The 22,209-nt window shown below is 41.4% G+C and overlaps 1 protein-coding gene across 11 annotated transcripts in view; it reads left to right on the top strand.

Moving 5' to 3' along the window:
* Positions 1-22,209, top strand: part of OSBPL6 (oxysterol binding protein like 6) — a 100,735-nt gene that overhangs the window by 41,038 nt on the left and 37,488 nt on the right. For 10 of the 11 annotated variants that reach the window (XM_081866356.1, XM_081866355.1, XM_081866348.1 and 7 more), the window contains 9 exons: positions 9,322-9,589; positions 11,282-11,377; positions 13,410-13,532; positions 14,631-14,684; positions 15,243-15,356; positions 15,435-15,605; positions 16,265-16,397; positions 18,727-18,830; positions 19,393-19,479. In XM_081866356.1, coding sequence (XP_081722482.1) covers positions 9,488-9,589; positions 11,282-11,377; positions 13,410-13,532; positions 14,631-14,684; positions 15,243-15,356; positions 15,435-15,605; positions 16,265-16,397; positions 18,727-18,830; positions 19,393-19,479 — 984 coding nt within the window. In that variant the 5' untranslated portion in view covers positions 9,322-9,487. The remainder of the gene's footprint in view (positions 1-9,321; positions 9,590-11,281; positions 11,378-13,409; positions 13,533-14,630; positions 14,685-15,242; positions 15,357-15,434; positions 15,606-16,264; positions 16,398-18,726; positions 18,831-19,392; positions 19,480-22,209) is intronic. The other variant, XM_081866349.1, reaches the window with a different exon arrangement.

Here is a 22,209-nt window from a genome sequence, read left to right as displayed (position 1 = left end):
TGAACCGCTAAATGTGATGAATCTGCACAGAAGCAAAATACAGTGTTCGTGAGGATGAAAAAAAGGAGGCAACAGAGAGAAAATGTGGGAGAGGAGGAGGAGGCGGCGGCGCTGCCTCTGTATGGAATACAGATTGACATAATTGAGAATGCTCTGCACTGTTCTGAAATTTAAAGCTGGCACAAGTGCAAGGAGACACTTTGCAGGGACATTTCTGCTAGGCTAAACAGAACACTGAGAGGAGTCATAATGTATTTGGACTGCAAGGCTATTATTGGGGTAAACCTGAAAAAGAAGAAAGCGTAATAGTGCGGGCAGGGATATGTGACCATTGCCGTTCTAAGCTAGAAATTAGAAATTTACAACCATCAGGGAAATGAATGTTTTAGAGTGATTCCCACCCACCACCCATCAATATGACAGCCATAGGAGGAATTGCGGCTTATGAGTAATACTGTATGAGAAAAGCCATAAAGCAAATTATGATTTAGCTCATCCAAGGCATACGTTCCCGGTTGATTAGGATTCTTCATTACAGTGGTGCCTCGCAAGACGAAATTAATCCGTTCCGTGAGTCTCTTCGTATAGCGGTTTTTTCGTCTTGTGAAGCAAGCCCATTGACAGCTTAGCGGATTAGCGCTATTAGCGGTTTAGCGGTTTTTAGCGGCTTATCAGCTTAGCGGATCAGCTGACAAGCGGCTTAGCTGCTTAGAAAAAGGGGGGGAGGGGAAAAAACCCGCAGGAACTCGCAAGACATTTTCGTCTTGCGAAGCAAGCCCATAGGGGAATTCGTTTTGCGAAGCGCCTCCAAAACGGAAAACCCTTTCGTCTAGCGGGTTTTCCGTCTTGCGAGGCATTCGTCTTGCGGGGCACCACTGTATTGTAAAGGTGATGATGTCGTCACTGATTGCGATTATTTTGTTGAATCAGAATGATTTGCTATATAATGCTACTCTGGCTTCTCAGCTTCAGCAGACGTGAAGCGTCAAGATGCACTTCAGAAGAGTTTGCAGTGTGGGGTTTCCTTTTGTATTTCAGTAGAAAATGCTTTGGGGCATGGGGAATACTAGTGTGTGCATGCCTTTTCAATGCACAGCTGCCCTAGCCTGACATTGCCAAATGTATTTATTGTTTGCACGGCTGTGATGCTGTTCCTTTGAATGACAATGCTCAGGCAATTGCAGGAAAAAAAACAAAAGCAGGACAAAAAAAAATAGTAGCTGAAACAATCTTGAGTCAAGATTCATAACAAAGAATATTAAAAGCCCCTTCAGTTACGTGAGTTGGTCCTGATGCAGAACTGGAACAGAAATGGAGACTCCTTTCAAAATGACCATCAAAGTCGGCAATTTAAACGCACTGGAACGCTCCTAATTACCATAAATGCATCAGAGCTTCTAAAGGGGTAGAAAAGTGTGCTCAATCATGTAGGCAAATGACAAATAGGGAAGGCAGATGTCATGTTGACCTCCTGTCACCAGAATATGATTATCTGTTGTTTGACCTCCACCATCTATTTGAGGTTATCATTGATGAAATCAGTCTTAAGCTTTAGAAATTTGAAGCTAGCAGGATTTTACAAAATAAAAATACTATGCCTATATTTTGAAACAGGCGTAAGAAAAATCATTCTTACAGAATATATGGGGAATGGATAGTTGGGGAAAGCGAACACAAAGTGGACTCAATACAATACATTTTACTACTATAGCAAAATAATAATAAAAAACCACAAATTCTTGTCAGGGACTATATGATCTGTCCCACAGTGCAATATTTTATGAAGTAGGGAATGTGCAGACAGGCAGCCTCAAGTATGAGATAGGAGCATTTGACCCATTTATCTGTGAAGTGTCGAGATAAACTCTTGATGCCACCTGGAAAAGTACATTAAATTGCAAGAAAAATAGGTATTTTACACGACTTCCATGGTGATATTTGTAACTTTGCATAGCTTCCCATTCCCAGTAGAATTTGATAGGCTGCTGCAATTTCACACTGTGCTTGACTTTTATAAGCCTTTTTTTTTTTTTTTTTTTTTTGCCAGGCTGGCCTAATTAAATCTAAATATTAGCAGAGATTTTTTATTTCTGTTCTTTACTAATATGCTCCACGGTTAACTAGGTGACTATGACATCTCTTGACTGTGGCATAGAAATAGCTTATGTGAGCAGTTATACAGAAAATAGCACTGTGACATCAAAATCTTGAATGTTCTGCATGCTATGCCTCCCTCCCTTTTTCTGTAAGTAGCACAAAGCCTCTCCTATCTACGTGCCCCCTAAATTATTTTTGAACAGCGCCCCCTCTTGCTCATTGTCCCCTTCTTTCAATCACCTACTTCCTTTGCCCACTTCTGAAGGCCTCTGTCATTTCCTTATTATTATTTGCCGTTTTAAATCTATTTTACAATAATAAGAACACATGATGCGCCCTGCTGGATCAGACAAAATTCCCAACTAGTCCAGCATCTGGTTCTCAGAGTGGCCAACCAGATACCTATGGGGAGACCATATAGTATACTAACTGTTGTTATTACTGTAATGGAAAATGTGTGTTGATTTTAGCTAAAATAGACTGGATGGAATACTAGTTGTTAAACAACATCTGGAGGACACCCTCTTGGCTGCCCCTGCTTTAGGTGCTGCAGTCTTTAGTTTTCTCATGTTGTGTTGGAAAATGGAGTGTAATCCAGAAATTGTCCCCTAGAGCTAGTTTCACATGCTGAGGCGGTTGATCTTGTATTAGGGGTTGTTTTGCAAATAGAAATTGCTTGTTTCCCATATGCATGTTATTAAATATCATGTGTTTTGCTGCATTTTTGAGCTGCATTGTTTTTAAGCACACTTTTGAATTCGCAGAACTTATAACCTAATTGCTTCTGACCGTGACAAAAACAAAATTGATATTTTACTGCTTGAGAAAAGGTCAGCAAACACATTACTGAGTTCTGCATTATACTATAGAAATGGTGGTTGGTTGATTGATTGTATGTGTTGGCCTGCAGCAAAGAAAATAGTGTGTTTTCAAGATTAGTACAATTTAACAATTTAATAAATTATGCCCCTTTCCTAGGCTTTAAATTATATTCCCAAAGTTCATACAATTCATGAGCACACATATTTCTTTCCTGAGCCAGTGTTAGCTGTTGGTAAGCGTTGGGTTTGGGTGTGGAAGGCCCAGTTCGCATCCATGTTAAGAAATATAGGAACTTTATAAAATGGAAGATAGAACAAGCTGTCGATACTGTGTTAGAGCCAGACATAGTTGTGCTTAAAGTAGACCCATTGAAACCAATGCTTAACTAGTCATGGCTAGCTTACATCTCATTGGTTTCATTGGATCTATGCTAAGCATGACTAAGTGTGGATCAGGACTATTGATTCTATTACCAGTGTTTCCTTATACCAGGGATGAGGAACCTGTGGCCTTCAATAGTGCTAAACTAAAACACCCATCACCTCTTGCTGTTAACCATACCCCCTTGGGTTGATGGATTCTGGAGTCCACACATGTACGGAGGACCACAGGTTCCCCATCCCTGTCTTATATGCTTACTTTGGACAGCTGCTTACTGTCAAAGGAAGCATATGACCATAGATAAGGGTCATTGCTATCCTGCATCCTAAATGCATGTATATTGAGTAATTTGGGTGCCAGGGTACTGCTAACAATACATTACCATTTAATCTGCTCATAATGATTTTGTACCTGTGAAACTAGTGGATGTCTTAAATAATACAGAATTTGTTTGGTTCAGCCTTTGCTAGTCTGGTGCCCTCATGAAGTTAGGGCAGATGGGAATTGTAGTCCAAACATCTGCCTTCTTGAATAACATACTTTCTCTTTTGAATAGGTGATGGATATTTTCCAATAAATCGTAGAAAACTCACTTGCTTTCATGCCTTATATGGAGTGAAGCCATCCATAGAGCTCAGTAATGTCTACTCTGATGCGAGGGTTTCAAATGGGAGCCTTCTCCATCTCTACCTGAAATGCCAGGGATTAAAACTGGGACATTATGAATGCTACGTATTGCCTTTCCCATATTGATGCTAATGCTGTCAATGCTAAGGAGAGGTTCTCTTCTCCAGTGATAATGTTCCCCTGAAAGGTCTTGCTTGACATCAACGTTGCTGTCCTTTAGGCATCAGGAAGAACCTTTCTTTTTGCCCAAGCTTTTGAAAAGTCTCTTATAGTGATGTGCCTTAGTAATGTTTTAGTTATTTTTGCTGCAACCAAGGTATTCGGTTTGCTGTGTTTGCTATGCCATTGGGAATCACACTGGGATGCAGATAATGAAGGGTAGTATCAAAAGTTTGAGTAACTACATGACGCTTCTGGCATCTTGTAATTTTGCAAAATGAGGCAAAAATTGGGGCACTGTGTGTGTGTGTGTGTGTGTGTGTGTGTGTGTACAATTATGCCTCAGTATAGCAGGCTGACTGGACTACGTTACTTTCATGTGCCTTGTGGCCAAACCATTCTTTGAGTCTGCTAAATGTACCTTGACATCACAATCTGCCACACTCTTTAGTCCAAATGTCAGCTTTATTCCTCTCATCTTCCCCACTACTCTTACTATCTGAGACAGTACCTTGAGACACATTGTCATAGGTATGTCTGAGGGAGTAATCATAACCCATACCCTATCATTCTCTGCTCTACCTAGCAAACTTGCATTTATAGTATGCTTTTTATTATTACATTTACATCCAGGATTTCCTCCCAAGGAGCTCAAGGCAGCATATATGGTTCCTCCCATATTTTATCCCTGGAACAACCCTCTGAGGTAGATTAGGCTTAGAGAACCTGACTGGCCCAAGATTACTCATTGAACTTCATGGCTGAATGGGAATGCGAAGTTGGGTCTCCTAGGCCCAGGCCACATTCACACCATGCATTTGAAGTGCTCTTATACCATTTTAAGCAGTCATGGCTTACCCCCCCCCAAAGAATTCTGGGAACTGTAGTTTGTTAAGGGTGCTGAGAATTGTTAGGAGACTACTATTCCCCTCACAGAAATGCAGAGCGGTTTAACAATTAATCATTTTTCACAGGGAACTCTGGAGGTTGTAACTTTGGGAGGAGAATCGAGGTGCCCTAAAAACTCTCAGAACCCTTAACTAACTACGGGTCTCAGAATTATCTTAGTGCTTTTAATTCATGATGTGAATGTGGCCCTATCCACCACACTGCATGGGCTGCCTTTAGTTATTTCCACACACAGTGTTGTTCACCAGTCAAACCTAGCAACCTATTTCTCTTGTTTTTCTGTGAAACAATTGGTTATTGACTTGCTTGGATCTAGCAATGACACACTTTATAAAAAGTGCAGGGCACAGACCCAAGAGTCAGATCTCTTTCTCTCTCTATATATATCTTACACACAAATCCACATGACCAGTGCTAAATATAAATATAAAATTTTCCACATGAATCAACTGAAGGGAGCTCAGATGTTTCAAAAACCCATTAGATTTCCATTTACCCAAGGTCTAGTTGGCAAGTTTTTTTTAATGTCCTCTGTTCGCCATAAATACCTGAAAGCCTTTCCTTTCTGTCTCTTGAATAAGCTCTTGAGTGCAGCTCAGTGAACTACCATAAATTTATTATTTCACTCTTTCGTTATGATATGCCAAACCTTTAAAGGTGCAGCTATTTTGAATATTGTAATTGATTTTTAAATTCATGCTAAAACAAGAGGGCGTGTGCATCCTGAAATAACAAATTTTATTTTAGAGCAGGGTTTCCCAAACTTGGGTCTCCAGCTGTTGTTGACTACAACTCCCATCATCCCTAGCTAGCTAGGTGGTATAATTATACATTATGAATACAATCTCACACATTTTTATGGACTTATGTGAAGACACTCAGCATTTTCCTATATACTTGCAGGGCATTGCGACTACAGTACAGTTGGCACTCGATAGGGTAGGGAGTTTGCTTGGATCATGGAAAACAACACTCTGTTTCATAGAATCCTAGAATTGTAGACTTGGAAGGGACCACAAGGGTCATCTAGTCCAACCCCCTACAATGCAGGAATTTTCTGCCCAATGTGGCGTTTGAACCCACAGCCCTGGGATTAAGAGCCTCATCTCATGATGTACCATAATTCCCATGGAACATTCTGCACCAAATTAAAAGGAAATGCCTCTTAAGCTGATGTTGGCAGCCTAGCTGCCACTTGACGAAGTGGCGAAATTTTCTTTGATTTTTAAGAGAGAGGAAAGGAGAGGCTCTCAGCCATCTTGTCATTAATGGCTAGCTACCCCAACACCCAGGAGTTCTGAGAATTTGCCCACCTTCAGGAGTTGTTTTTGCACATACACCTGCCCCTGAAAAACAGCAACACAACCCACTACTTTTGGAGCTAAGGAACAAAGTTGCTGGTTTGGGGGGATCTAGAGAGCTTTATTTTTCAGCCAACTCTGATTGTCTGTTGGGCTATCAATGCTAATTTCCCAAAGCATCTCATAGGAAGGGTTTAAAACTACCCTCTCCTAATTGCCACTACAGTGGTACCTCTGGCCAAGAATGCTTCTGGTTATGAACGCTTCGGGTTATGAACTCCACTAACCTGGAAGTAACTGCTCCTGGTTACGAACTTTGCCCCAGGATGTGAACGGAAATTGTGCGCCAGGGGCACGCACGCAGCAGGAGGCCCCATTAGCGAAAGCGCGCCTCAGGATAAGAACGGTTTCAGCTTAAGAACAGACCTCCGGAACGAATTAAGTTCGTAACCAGAGAGGGGAGGCAGCACTGAGATGTGGAGATATGCTTCAAAGGTCTAGACTATGGGGAGCTCCGAAAAATCAATAATTATAATTTGGTCTTTTTTATTTTAATTTTTTTATTTTAATTGGATTATGATTGGATATATCAATTGGATTTTTTTTGGGGGGAAATTAATAAAATTGATTTTTTTTAAAAAAAGTTCGTAACCAGAGGTACCACTGTAGTTCTTAGCAGATTCAAGTATACCGTATTCCTTCAATAAAGAAATGAACTGTTTGATTCCACTTGCTGGTATCTTCTCCCCCCCCCCCCCTTCAGCAAATTATGGGTTTTTTCCTCTTAAGTGTTAATTTGCACTACAATGCAGATTTGATTAAAATCCATAAGATTTCTTTGATAGTGTGACAGCTCCAGTGTTGGGGGAATGTGGGTTGAGAATGACTTGAGAATGACTCTCAATACTGCTTTCCTTTCCTTTTTCTTCTGGTGTTTGGCACACCAGTGGCTGCTACTTAAAGAGTTTAGTCAGGTCAAAAAAGTGGCTTACCTTTTCAACAGTGGGGAAGAAGAAGTAGAAGTAGTAGAAGAATAATTTATTACTTATACCCCACCCATCTGGCTGGGCCTTCCCAGCCACTCTGAGCGGCTTCCAACAGGATATTAAAAACACAATAAAAGATCAAAGATGAAAAACTTCCCTAAACAGGGCTGCCTTCAGATGTCTTCTAAAAGTCATTTAGTTGTTTATTTCCTTGACATCTGAAGGGTGTCACCACCGAGGGTGGTGACTAAACCAGGGTGGTTCCACAGGGCGGGTGCCACCACCGAGAAGGCCCTCTGCCTCGTTCCCTTCGTGTCATCTTGGGATCAAAGCCAGAGTGTTTAGGACTAACCTCCTTTTGTAAATTGCCACAGAAATGACCATACTTTCTTATTCCAGGACGAAACACAGTTTTGTTGCTCAATGTAAGTTCCAAAGTGTGTTATGAATGTAGGTATATGGGCAAATTGGATGGTAAGAACCACATCCGTGGCATTTGTATGTGGAAAAGATGACGATGCTATGGTCACTATACATACTGGGCTTCCTACATGTTATTTAAATGAAGTTTGCTATATGTCTGCATATATTTCTAAACAAAGCTGAGGGGTATGTGTAATGGGTAGGGAAAGCTGATTGTGAACCATTTCTGCTGCACAGTAAATTTGCACTTGAGAAACCAGGCAAGAGAGAACTGATGCCGTGTAATGAGGAATTGTGTTCTCCCATTCGTGAAAGTACTAGCTGGAAAGCTTGCAGAGCAGAACGGAAATTGCCTCTGCCATAGAATTGCATTTGCTTTCACCAAAACTTATCCTTTAGAAAATATTTTATTGGCACCTCGTGGAAAAAAAAGCAATCTAGCAAGCTTCTGATATTTCTCAGTGGATTTGCATCTTTATTTTTCATATAAACCATTTGCTTCATGTTTTACTGGGTTTTAGTGTTTTTTAGTAGTTTGGTAGATAAGACCTAAGAGATTCCTAGGTAAATTCAGATATAACATAGAGTGGGTGGATTCCCCTCCCCAGCAGGATTCCCCCTCCCCCATTTACTGAGCAAGATTTTTGTGTGTGTGTGTGTGTGTGTGTGTGTGTGTGTATCGCTCAATAAATGAAAACAAAACAAAATCCTGCTGGGGGGGGGATTCCGCCCACTTTATGTTATATTTGAATTTACCTAGGAATCTTAGTATATCTTGGGCTTGCCGATCGAAAGGTTGGTGGTTTGAATCTCCGCATGAGCTCCACTGCTCTGTCCTGGTTCCTGCCAACCTAGCAATTTGAAAGCACAGCAGTGTAAGTCAATAAATAGGTACCACTGTGGTGGGAAGGTAAACGGCATTTCCGTGCACTCTGGCTTCCGTCATGGTGTTCCTTTGCGCCAGAAGCGGTTTAGTCATGCTGGCCACATGACCTGGAAAGCTGTCTGTGGACAAACCCTGGCTCCCTCGGCTTGAAAGTGAGATGAGTGCTGCGGCCTAGTGTGGCCTTGACTGGACTTAACCATCCAGGGGTCCTTTACCTCTCTCTATACATATGATAAATAAATACTTACCGTAATTTTCGCCCTATAGGACACACTTTTTCCCCTCCAAAAATGAAGGGGAAATGTGTGTGCGTCCTACGGGGTAAATGCAGGCTTCAGGAGAGCCCCAGCGCCAGCCCCACAAGGTCGGGGGACAGCGGGGAGGCGGAACGCCGCCATCCCGCTGTTTTCCTGATGTGGTTTGGAGGCTGAAGGCGGGGAGACACGTGCTTCTCCCCGCCGCCAGCCCCGCAAGCTCCGGGGACAGCGGCGAGGCGCAGCGCATCTTCCCGCTGCCCCCGGACCTGGTCTGAAGGCGGGCGGCGGGGAGAAGAGCGCTTCTCCCCGCTGCCGGCCCCACAAGCGCCTGGGGGGGAAATAATTCCCCCCCTTTATTCCCCCCCCCCCAAAAAACTTGGTGCGTCCTATGGGCCAGTGCGTCCTATGGGGCGAAAAATACGGTAATTGTAAGCATATACAATCTCTTCATCTTCTTTTTCTTCTTGTTAAAGGTCTGGCTTGGATGCCTTTTGAATTCCTCTTACCCTTGTGTGTAATGGACACTGTGAAATAGAAAAAATGCTGAAAATATTTTGGCTCCCTCCTTGTATGGAAGACTGAAAGGAGATTGATGTGGTCTTAATTGTCAAAGGAGATCACCAGTATCTAGCTGCAGCAATGAGTTCAGAGGAGAAAGGTATATCTCCTGCTCACAAAACCTCTACACCATCTCATAAAAGTGCCTCTTCTTCTTCATCCTCCCAGCGGGACAGCAGGCAGGTAAGTGAAAGAATGCTAAATTATTTGCATTTAAGATGCCATCTCACTATAATTTCTTCATCGCGACAGCAAAGCTTGGAGGTCAACATACAAAAGCTTTCTATGTAACATCAATAAAAATCCCCTACGGACCCTGTAATCTTCTGCTTTCTGCTGCTGCTTAAGAAAAGAGAAATATGATAGGGATTTGGTGAATGCCAGGTGTGCTTCCGTACATAGGAAAGTCTGTTTACACCTACTATTAGAGCAGAACTAGATGTAATGGCTGGGGCTCAACTAATGGGTCCTGGCAGTGGAAGCTCCTGTGCACCCCTTGTGCCCCCAAAATTGGCTCTGAGAGGGGTTGGGAGAATTGCACGCTGGTTGTGGGCCAGGGAAGGGGATGGTGAAATAATTATAGCACTGATGGAATGATCAGAAGACTGCCGCATGGAATTCCTCCCTATGTTGGCAATACATGACCACATCCACGTGTTTGCTAACAAATGGAGGATGAGGAGACTCTTCGGAGAGCAGCATAAAGAAAGAGAAACACTTGACTGGTCTACTGATTTCCCCTTGCAAATTCACCTTGCCCATGACTTCCCCCACCAGCTACATTCATCTGGGGTTTTATCTCTTTAACGAGCGTGGAATTCACAGCTCCAATGGGAAACAGGGATAAATAAATCAATGGGAGGGCAGAAGGCCTGGACAGATGTACCTTAATGCCCATGGGTGACTTGCTGATGATCCCAGAGTTAAGTTTATTGTAGGACTGAACTACTGAGTGTGTGCATTCGTATGCATAAGTCTGTGTGCATTCGTATGCATAAGTCTGCTCCAAGACAATAAATTCAAAATATATTTTCCACGCTAAGGAACTTTGCAAGATGCAGCTTTTCCGTTAATTTAACAGTTGGCTTTGTTATGTACTTTCCCCTCCTATATTTCCCCTTCTGTTTGCAAACTACAAGGAAGGAAATTCTTCTTTCTTGTAATTTTAAGTCTCATATTATTTGCTGAACGTAATTTCCTCTTACAGAAACAGGGGGTGGGGGGGAGAGATTAGCGACAGAATACATGCCTCTTCGTTGTGGCTGTTTCAACCGTACTTGCTTGACTAGCCGCAAGACAGTTGCGGATTGGGCAATCACAATGAAACAGGAAGCTGGTTGGGAGCAAAGGACGCTTCGCTCCCATCTCCTTGGTCAGAAGGAGGATGAGAGATGTCTGCTTATTAACCCTGCTTCCCCAAATGAGGAAGAGTGGCTTATCTCCAGCCCTGTGTTGTCTCATGCAGGATGGGAGATAAGCTCCCAATTCTTCCCTAGAAGAAAGGGCAGCGGAATGTAAAGGTATTAGATGAAACAGTGCAGCTAAACTCAACTCTCTATGACATTTCTGGGTTTTTAAAATTTGTTTGAGTGAATTCCTACCTCACCCTCCTATCCAAAGATAGATAAAAAATGCTAATCTTAGAGCAAGACACATGTGGTACTGCTAATATTCATTTGCACGTAAGGTGGTATTAAAGTGTAAAATACAGAAGGGTAGAAATTTCTGAATTATAAGGGTCAGCGGAGGAAAATTTGGTAAGTTTCAAGGAATGGGGTGTTCTTCTGTAAACTATGCCGGCCTTTGGTCTCTGGTTTGTATGCAGAAAATATACCTTCTGTGGCTTAGAATTGACTCTTTTTCGTTTTGCTTTAGAGTGGCCATGTGTTAGAGCGGAATTTTTCTTCTGGAAGCACAGATCCGGTACTTGGCAAACAGTTGCTAGAAAATGAACCAGTAGCTGTATCTAAAGTAAGTTAAGTTCACGGTGTCTGCACTAGAATTTGGTGTACAAAACTTTTTCAATACATTGGCTTGGTTCAGTTTAGTTTGTTTATATAGCTAATCATTGTAATTTTGTAAATACTGATCACATATACGGATGGAAGATTGTTAGCTTTTAATCAATTCTTGATTGCTTCATTGATCACTTTCAATTTTTTAATCCTTGATTTTATTTTGAAGTATGTAACAATAAAAGGTTTGTCATATGTAACAATTAAAAGAATGAAGGATAGTTTAGGAACAGTACCTATGTTATGATATGGCTGTCGCCAAAACTCCAAACAACACTATTCCCATGGACTGGCTCTCTGGTCTTCAGAACTCAAGGTTGGAACCTGATTCAAGGAGTGTTGCAACAGGAGCACTACCATGAAAATATGTGGTAAACGATTAAGAAATGGTTCCCCAAATGCATGTTTGGGTTAAAAGTGGGTCCTGCATCTGAGAAGGTTGAGGATACCTCCACAATGAGTTTATATTCATTTATGAAATTTGTATATCACCCTTCATCTGAAGACCACAAGACAGTTCCAGTGCTTGCAGTAATACCCTGTGTGACTTGTGCTCAGCCACAAACTTGTGGCAGCAGCTTCTGTGTGCTTCCCTACCATATATTTAAAGCACATGGCCTCCTTCACAGAATCCTAGGAACTATAGTTTGTTAAGGGTGCTGGGAATTATAGCGCTCTCTCTGTGGGGTAAACTGCGGGGTAAAAGTTTCCAGGGTTGGCGGGGGGGGGGGGGGAGTAATGACTGTTAAAGTGTTATAAATGTGCTTTAAATGAATTGTGTGAATGTGACCAACAAACCTCATGAAAGAACTGCTTTTTAGCAGATTAGATTATGATGTTCTTTTTAAAGAAGAAAACCAAGCTTTTACCCTTTGGTTCTCATGAGAAAAGAGTTCATCTTGGGGCTAATTTTGTCAGTGAAGCCTTTTGAGAACAGCCAAGTGACTTTGCAGGCACATTCAGAGAAGTTCTTTCAACACTAACCCCTTGTTCTCCTTTCTTGTGAGCTTCTAGAAAGGGCATGTAATTTATAAAACAGCATGACACTGGAACCGTTTATGAAACGACACCAAAGTTGAGTCATCCAGTCTGCTCTGTCTCCATCTGATCCATGCACTCTTATTTGAAAGAGTTCCCTTTGCAGAGTTGGAGAGAATAACATCGCTGATGGGTCTTGACACAGTGCTGGGTATCTGGCCTCAGAAGTCAAGTCTCACTGAGTTCAGTGGGACTTACTTTTGTAGAAATGAACATTGGCTTGCAGCCTTAATGGTTTGAAGATATGGCTCGTACCATAAGTGGATTTAAGAGAATGTGACCGATATGGTCACACTTGGCTCACAGCCTTGGGGGTGCTGCAACTAAGATTTAGAATGGAGTGGGGGGCATGTTAGTGTGTGAGCGCCAACTCTTGGGGTCTCAGCAGATTTACTCAGAAAGTCTTCCTGCGTCTTCACAGCAGCAGCAGTCCAGCCCTCTCTTGGTGAATTCCTGTGACAAGAATAAACTCCTCACCCATGCAGTTCTTCACTGAAGTCTTTCTTATCTGCATTAGAAGTTGCACAACGCTACTGGTCTACATATAAAATAAGAAACAGAACTATATACAGATCTCTGCTCCCTTCAGCTATCGGGTCAGAGAGACAGGTTCACAGACTTTCATATATTCTGGCAGCCTCAATGACCAACCCTTGACTGCCTCACACTCAACTGCATCTCTTCAGACATCTGTTGCTGGGGAGAATTCTTGTTGCTAAGTTGATGTTTTAGGCGTGCCTCAAGGATGTGCTTCAAGGCCCTGTTTAAAGATTCGTTTGAAGTTTGTTTTGGCAATAGGGCACTGGATGTTGGCATCACACAGGGCACCAGTAAAATTTGAGACCCCAAGATCTGCCACTGCTCATCCAACACAGTGCAAGTGTTTCAGATAATATTGATCTCAACTCACAGAATTTGTTGGTGTTTCCCCCCCACTCTTCTTCCTTCAGGAGCCAGACAGCTGGGAAATTATAGAAGGCCTCAAAATTGGGCAGACCAATGTCCAGAAGCCAGACAAACATGAAGGGTTCATGCTGAAGAAGAGGAAATGGCCTTTGAAAGGTTGGCACAAGGTAAGGCATCCATAAACATCTTAGATGACCATTACTATAGATATTGTTGTTATTGTTGTTATGCAGTTGCAGTTCTTGTAGCTGAGACACCTGCTGGTATTGCTAGGAAGCTATTAAGAGCTTACCTGCCTTTTCTCATATGTGCATTGTTTAGTCAGGATACTTAACTCCAGAAAACTGGGAAATGGTAATCCCGTGATGAATTCAATGGATGGCCTCAGGACCAAACTAGACATTCAATGCGACATTCTTCCAACACTGTTTTTTACAGTCTCAGGAGTCTGTGATGAGGAGAGAAAAAAATGAGAGGATATGCTTGACCCTTTCCACTCTCGCTATTGTTTCATTCAAATTTTGAGGAGAACAACCAGAGAGCACAAGGTTAAGCATACACAAACTCTCTCTTTTTTGAGTCCACTGCTCCTAATTACAATCTCTCATAGTGGCTTTAAAGATAGAGAGAGAGAGAGAGAGAGAGAGAGAGAGAGATAGGAGGGAAGGTAACAGTGGGTGCTGTATGCAGGTCTTTTGCTTGCCGTTAGGTAATCTCCATTATAGTTTGGACTTCAAGGCCAGTGTTCTAGATGGAGCATGGCAGTTGGCGGTGGGTTGCCTGCTCTCCATGCTTGTGAGACATGGGTGGTCTACCTTCTTCAGCCCAAGAGCTGCATTTCTTCATGAGCAACTTCACAGGGCAACTTGCCAGTGGTGTATGGAGTCAGTGGTGTGGGTAGAGCATATTTCAAGGACGCATTCCAGCCAGACAAAAGCACTTGAGTTGAGAGTAGAGCAGGGCTGAGGAGGAGATGACATCTAGGCTGGGAACAGTCCTGAGAGCCAGATAAAAAGGCACAGAGTCCTGTGTTCAACTCCTGGGCCCCAGGTTCCTCAACTCTGCTGTAAGGCATATAAAGTTTAGTGGCTAAGCCTCATATCTAGGCTACGGAATGGAAGCAAGATGTCTTGTCAGCATGGTTTCTGCTGTGTGCTCGTTATTTGGTAACCACGAGGAACAGACATTTGTCTTCATTAGATATATTATTTTACATATGCCAGATTTTATTTGACCTCTTACAAATTGTTATTTCCCTCCTGTAGCGCTTTTTTGTCCTGGATAACGGAATGTTGAAATATTCAAAGTCGCCAATTGATGTAAGTAATACTGGAGCATTTTTTAAAAAGGTAACATTATAAAAATCCAATATTATAATTAATATTTCCTTTGATGATGATTGATGTAGAAAGAAAGGAGAAGAATGTTTTGTTTGGTGAAGGACTATTTAGTTATATCTTTTAATTTTCTTTTATTTTCTGCAGCTTTTAGCATGTGGTCTATAGCAAGCAGAGATTCTAATATATGTTAATGTAGCATATGAAATAAAGCCTTTTTTAGAATTAGTCATGGAGAAAGTGTTTATTGGGAAATCAAAGGGCAATGCATTCCTATCTTCATGATTCCCTTTCCAGAAAAATGATGCTTTCGTTTTCTCCCCATCTAATAATATTTTCTGATGTTTCTGACCTAGTAAACAACATATTTCAATTGGGCACCATAAATTTTATTGTATGGTTTTTATCTTTTTTAACGTTGTAAGCCACTTTTATATATATATCTATTATGATTTAGTGATATATAAATACTTAAATAAATAAATGACCTTATTTTTCCCAGCTCATTGGCAATGTTTTCTCTTCATTTTTATTTTTCAGACTCAGAAAGGAAAGGTTCACGGAAGCATAGATGTTGGCTTATCAGTTATGTCGATTAAAAAGAAAGCTCGGAGGATAGACCTTGACACTGAAGAGCATATTTACCATTTGAAAGTGAGGAATGTTTCCCATTAGTTTTCTTCTCAATTTGAAACAGTCAGATACTATTACTGAGCTCCCCGTTCTCACTAGGTAAAATCCCAGGACTCGTTTGATGCTTGGGTATCGAGGCTGCGCCACCACAGGTTATACCGTCAGAACGAGATTGTACGATCACCACGAGATGCCGGATTCCACATATTCCCTTCAGCGTCAACTACTGAATCTTCACCAGCTGCTAATGTTGCTGCCCTGGAGGCCAAGGTATAAAACGTCCCTGTTTAATAATCCACCACATTTTCTAACCGTTGTCCTCCGTTAGGAAATGTGTGCCATTATTGATAGCACTAGTGAAGTGAAGAGAAGAGGAAGCTGAATAATTCCCTGATTTTACCACTTTTGCTGAACTGCTTGTTATTGATGTTTTATTTGGACTAGAGAAGGGGCTCCCAAACTGCCGTCCGCCAGTGGACCACAAGCTTGGGTCAGGTGGTTTGCAGCATGTCCACATTTGATATTCACAATCATTTTTAATTGTATTTTTATTGCTTATTTTGTTCTGTTCATTGTATTGTATTGTATCACAGTTTTAATCCTATGGAATGCAAATTGTATTACAATAAAATACATTATTAGAAAGAAAGGACACAATAAAAATACATTTAAAAACAATGTAGCATCCAGCACAGTGCATTACAATTGTTACAACAGGGAGAAAAACCAAGACCACCATCAATTTTCAAGTAGTCCGTGGTGGTGGTGGTGAGTTTGTGAACCACTGGGCTAAGGTGCTGAATTCATACTTGCTTTCTTTCAAATGGGATATCATTTGTTTCTTGTCTGATGGTTTGATTTTAGCACAGGCCATTTTTCTCCCGGTATTCAGTTATACAATTTTCGAATCTTTGGGTTGTTTTTTTTAGGTCGCACAGAATAATTTCCCATGGCAGCCATCCATTACCTGCAGCAACAGCCTCCCCGCAACATGTACCACTGGCCAAAGTAAAGTAGTTGCTTGGTTGCAAGACTCCGAGGAGATGGACAGGTGTGCGGAAGGTCAGTCTCTAGTCAAGCTTCTTTCCTTCCATTTATAGGTACTTAGCTTCTGGCTAATAGATAGTTCCCATGAATACTAATACTAATACTAATACCAATACTAATACTAATATATTATTTATACCCCGCCACTCTGGGTGGCTTCCACTGAATATTAAAAACAATACAGCAACAGACATTAAAACTTCCTTAAACAGGGCCACCTTCAGTTGTCTTTTAAAAGTAAAATAGTTGTTTATTGCCTTGACATCTGTTGGGAGGGCGTTCCACAGGGCAGGCGCCACTACCGAGAAGGCCCTCTGCCTGGTTCTCTGTAACCTCACTTCTCATAGTGAGGGAACCACCAGAAAGCCCTCGGCGCTGGACCTCAGTGTCCGGGCTGGATGATGGGGGTGGAAATGCTCCTTTAGGTATATAGGACTGAGGCCATTTAGGGCTTTAAATATGTAGTATTCATGTAGTATTCATATTTCCCTATATGCAATCATTGGGTGGATTTACTGTTTTTTGCTAATACGTATTTTGTGTTTTTATGTTGTAAACCACTCTGTGCTTTTCGGATGAAAGGCAGCATATGAATTTAATAACCAATACAATAAAAAATAATAATAAGGGGTACTATCTCAGGGCAATCTGTTGATACTTCTGGTCACAATGAATCCTGCCTATGGTGGCTTTCAGGTTAAAAATGGAGGTTAATGTTGTTTGGCACTAGCCTTTTTTTAAATCTGTCTAGTTTGTGTCAAGGTATCTGGGAGCTATTTAAAAAAAAACACAAATGAGGGTTCCTGATCAGTTTTTAATGTTATATCTGTAGTTTTTATGGCATGCTGCGAATGGTCTAGCCCAGGGACCCCCAAACTCAGCCCTCCATCTGTTTTGGTACTACAACTCCCATCATCCCTAGCTAACAGGACCAGTGGTCAGGGATGATGGGAACTTTAGTCCCAAAACAGCTGGAGGGCCGAGTTTGGGGATGCTTGGTCTAGCCAGTGTTTCTCAAACTTGGGTTCCCAGCTGTTGTTGGACTACAGCTGGCATCATTCCTAGGTAACAAGACCTGGGCTTGGGGCTGATGGGAATTGTAGTCCAACAACAGCTGGGGACCCAAAGTTTGGTCTAGAATAGACAATGGACAGCCAACTTATTGAGCCCATTTCACAGGACATGTTCCCTTGGCTAAGCTGATCTGAGACTGGATTCCACCAACCAAGATGTCACAGCAGCTTCAGGGACGATAACATATATTCCCACCCCCCCTTACAATACTCAATAAGTTGACAGTTAACAGAAAATGGAGATTTAACCAACCTATATTCTGAGTGCTTTTTATCTGATGAAGATGAGTCATGGCAGAGGTATGGCCACTTGCTGGCCATTACGGCAGTATATTGAACTGCTGATCTTTATAAAACAGCTAATCAAGATTGGGGTGGTGGTGGTGGATTGCTAGCCCAATGAAAATCCAGTGCAAGAATTAAAAGGAATTGGCGAGGAATGTGCTTTTAGCTTTCTTTTGCCTAATTATTAACATCCATCATGTTGGGTTGTAGTCAAGTAACTTTTACACAAAGTATACCCTATGAAATTAAGGGTCGCTCTGATGGGATTTATAGTTCATTATCTGGAGAGCACCGTGTTGGCTGTTCCTGGATTAAGAAGATTAAAAGAGTACAGAGATTGTATGTTGAGTCCCTCATTTAGGGCATAACTTTGTATGCCTATGGAAAGCGTAGCATGCATATATATATATATATATATATATATATATATATATATATATATTCACACACACACATACCGTATTTTTCGCCCTGTAGGACGCACTTTTTCCCCTCTGAAAATGAAAGGGAAATCTGTGTGCGTCCTATGGGGCGAATGCAGGCTTTCGCTGAAGCTTGGAGAGCGAGAGGGGTTGGTGCGCACTGACCCCTCTCGCTCTCCAGGCTTCAGGAAGCTATCAGCAAGCCTGGGGAGCCCGCGGGAGTTCCCACAGGGCTCCCTAGGCTGCAGATAGCAGCCTGCTGCCCGGAGCGCGGGGCGTGCTGAAGCAGAGTGCCCTGCGGCTGGGGGGGGGGGGAATAAATTTTTTTCTTTATTTCCCCCCAAAAAAACTAGGTGCGTCTTATGGGCCGGTGCGTCCTATAGGGCGAAAAATACGGTACATATGCATACACACACACACACACACACACACACACACCAAACTGTGTGTTTGGGCTACTATACTGATAATCTTATCCTATTTAAGTTATGAGATACCATAGAAAAAAAATAAAATCTTGACCAAGGTAACTAATGTACTTTTTTTGAATATAATTTGTGTCAGACCTTACGCACTGCCAGTCAAACCTTGTGGAACTCAGTAAAATTCTTCAAAACTTAGAAATACTTCAGAGGACTCAGTCAGCTCCAAATTTCACGGATATGCAGGTAAGCAAGTTTTGAATTCCAAATTTAAAAAAAACAACGATGTGTTTTGTTATAGAAAACTTGTTTCCTAGAGGAAACCCATTGTCAGCCTGCAAAGTTTAGAAACTCTCTAGTCAATTATGAAATATCGAACATGGGCAGAATAACTTGTTGCTATAATCCAGTTCTGTGAGGATTGTAAATACTGCAACCAATACAATTTTTCATAACCTTTGTTCCATAAGATACTTTGTTCCAGTAATTTAATATTCATTTTGTTTTTGTTTCGCATTACTAAGTGTCATATGGAAGCAAGGATACTTTCACTGAATTTAGGCAGAAAAGTCTAAAGTAAATGACTTTAGAATTGTATCCCAAAGTTAGTTTGCTTTTAAATTTGTTTTAAAATAACACATTGCTTGCTTTTTATGGAGAGCCTGGGTTAGCATTCTTACCATATTTTTATTTGCTGAAAACTAACGCCAAGATTCTTGTTACTAACTTTTCCAGTATTGTCTCTGTCGGTTGGTTGTATGTGCTTTTAACACAGTGCTTTGTTGCTTTTAACTATTTCATGACGTAGGCTAATTGTGTAGATAAGAAGGACAAGCGTGTCACAAGAAGATGGAGAACCAAAAGCGTCAGCAAAGATGCTAAAATACAGCTTCAGGTACTGCATTCATGTTTTCAGTTTTCACCACAGTTTTAGATAAAAGACGCCTCTGAATTGTTGAAGCACTGGCCTTTTCATTCTTGAAAGTTTTTCTTGAAGAAGAAATTTTCTGGAAGAAGAAACCAGTGATTTAACAAAAGGGTACACTTGACAAAATGAGCTTTTTGTAGGTAATGTAGCACCCTCAAACAATCTGTGCTTGTTTCTGTGCTGTGTTTTACATTTTTTGTGTCATTGGTAGTAATGTCTGTTGTCTGAAGTGCTAACTAGATGCAGAGTGTTTTGTGCAACAAACTTTTGTTTTTTATTTCTTTTTTGCAGTGGAGGGTCCATGTTTGTTGAATTAAGGGTTCAGTTTTACCAGACTTTATTCTTTTAAAAGTCAGCCAGTTTCTTTCTTTCTCTCTCTCTCTTCCTCTCTTCCTCCCCACCCCTTTTTCTCTGGGCTATAATGGAAGAGTGACTCATTGAGAGAAAATTTCCAGAGAATGTTCCAAAGTCTCAGAAACTCTAAAGCAACAGTGGGGAACCTGCCGCCCTCCATATGTTACTGAACTACAGTTTCCATCCTCCCAACAAAATCCCCACCTCAGGTCTAAAGCCCCAGAAGCTGGTCAGTCTGCCTTCTGACCATCCTTCCTTTTCTCACATAGAGGCTTTAATCCAGAGGTGTGTGCAAATGACCCACAAACTCCCGAATTGCCTTAGAAGTTATGATGCAAAGTTTTGCACAGGCAGTCAGTAGTCGGGTTCATTGCTTTCCAATGCAACCAGAAAAGAACACAAGAGGCTATAAGAAGAAGAGGGGCTGCAACATTTTAAAACTGCATTTTACGTGTTGTAAAGTTTGCAACTCTTGGTATGTTTATCTATAATTTAGTACCATATATTTTTTTAGATAATTCATAGTTTTCATTAGTTCTTACTAGATCCTTGTGAGATTCACATGCTGCAAGAGTTTTAAAATATTGTCTCTCTCTCAAAGAAGGAACACTGATAATTTGAAGGAAGTGCAGATTGGTCAGAAAAGCTTGCAGTCAAATTTAAATTTCCTTATCTCTGCCCCAAGTCCTATGTTAACAGCTTCACGGGAACTTTCTGACTTGCTAATGCTTGTTTTCATGTTGAATGAAATTAATTTGAAGGCCTGTTTAGCCTTAAAGAGAGGGAGGGAAGCAAGGGCCTTGGAAAGCCACGTGGAAAAAAAACCTTATTGGTATATTCAGCCTGTGAAGGTATTGCTCTCTGTTACATGTGGTGTTCTGTTTCTCATGTATGGCTCACAAGAATCGAAAGAGAAGCTCCTGGTTATAATTGAGAGCCTATTTAAACTGAACTTCTGGACCCAGGAGAGAGTGAATGAGTCTGTGGCTCTTGCATGCTCTCGCCTCTTCCACCTGACCTGTTCTTAGATAAAAAAGACTACCTGATCCTGCACATTATCAGCTTTACCTGTACCTAGGCTATCCCAGAACTCCTATCTGTTCACTTCTTTTAATTGAGGGACAACTTGACAAAGTAAAGCTAGGAGGATTAGGAGGTTTTTGCATGCCTAAGATTTGTTCCCTCTTCCTGGACTGAGAAAAGAATATCTCATACAAGCCTGAGATAGGGAAGGTTTTCAGAGCTTACCAGCAGAGGTGGGAGTTGTGGTACATACTTTGTCCCCTATCTTCAGTTACCTGTGGATATATATAGTTGTGCCTTCAAGAAAACCACTCAAAATGTTGTTGTTGTTTTTTTAAAAAAGTTGGTTGTACCCTTGCGAAACTGCTTACTCTAGAGTGCCACTTGGATTTTTAATGGCATGTTGAAGGACTGTTATAAATCACTCACTTCTTTTGGAAGGTACAGCCTGCAGACAGTGATTTAAATAAGTGCTTGTCTGCCATCCTTGACATTGTTTTAGGAATAATGCAGAATATGTTGGAATGAATGAATAGGTTGATCATTCAAAAAACAAAAAACAGCAACGCAGAAGTAAAGGAATGTTGAATAGCTGGTCTGGGTGAAACTTGTAGCAGATTGCAGTCTCAGGTGGCATAAAGTTTTATGCAGAGAAATTCTTAGTTGCCAAACAGCATTAGTTAGCTTACAATGTCTAGTAGACCTGCATGCTGAGAGAACAGCATTCTGGGTGATTTCCGCTACATTGTGTAATGTAATTGAACTGTATCCAAATTTTGGATTTTTGTCGTCTTTTCATCCCATAGCCTCCTGCCAAATAACATGCATACATTATGGACATGCAGTTGTAGTTCACAGCTATCAAATGCCACCAGGAACCTTTTAATAGCCAATTATTCTTAATGTATCTTGCACGTGTGTGAATAAGAAAAGTGTAAGCCCTAAATTCAACACAAAGTGCTTGCAATGGCCTTAAGCGAGCATCGCTTTTGTGCTGGATTTAGACCACACTATTTGATGCCAAAAGGTTTTCTGCTTCTTACTATTAGGACCAATTACTTTCCACCTGTTTGCAAAAGAAGAATTGTCACTTTATAGCAGCTGGGTAAGTGGTGCTGCAACGGTTTGTTCAGTGGCTTCACCGTGTCCTCTAATTGTCAGTCAGTCTGTGATGAACTGAGTTCTGTGTAGCTTATCATGGGGCTAACTGGGGATGAGGTACACATAGCGGAACAACTTGGTGACTCCCTTTTCCTCAGTTTTTCCTCAGTTGCACTGCAGATTGGCCCTTTGTAGAAGTAAAACAGTTGGAAGAACGTC

This window comes from Podarcis erhardii (assembly GCF_964252035.2).
Source record: "Podarcis erhardii genome assembly, chromosome: 1".
NCBI classification, from domain to species: domain Eukaryota; kingdom Metazoa; phylum Chordata; class Lepidosauria; order Squamata; family Lacertidae; genus Podarcis; species Podarcis erhardii.
Note: the sequence above shows the minus strand (reverse complement) of the source record. Positions and strands in the feature narration are given on the sequence as shown.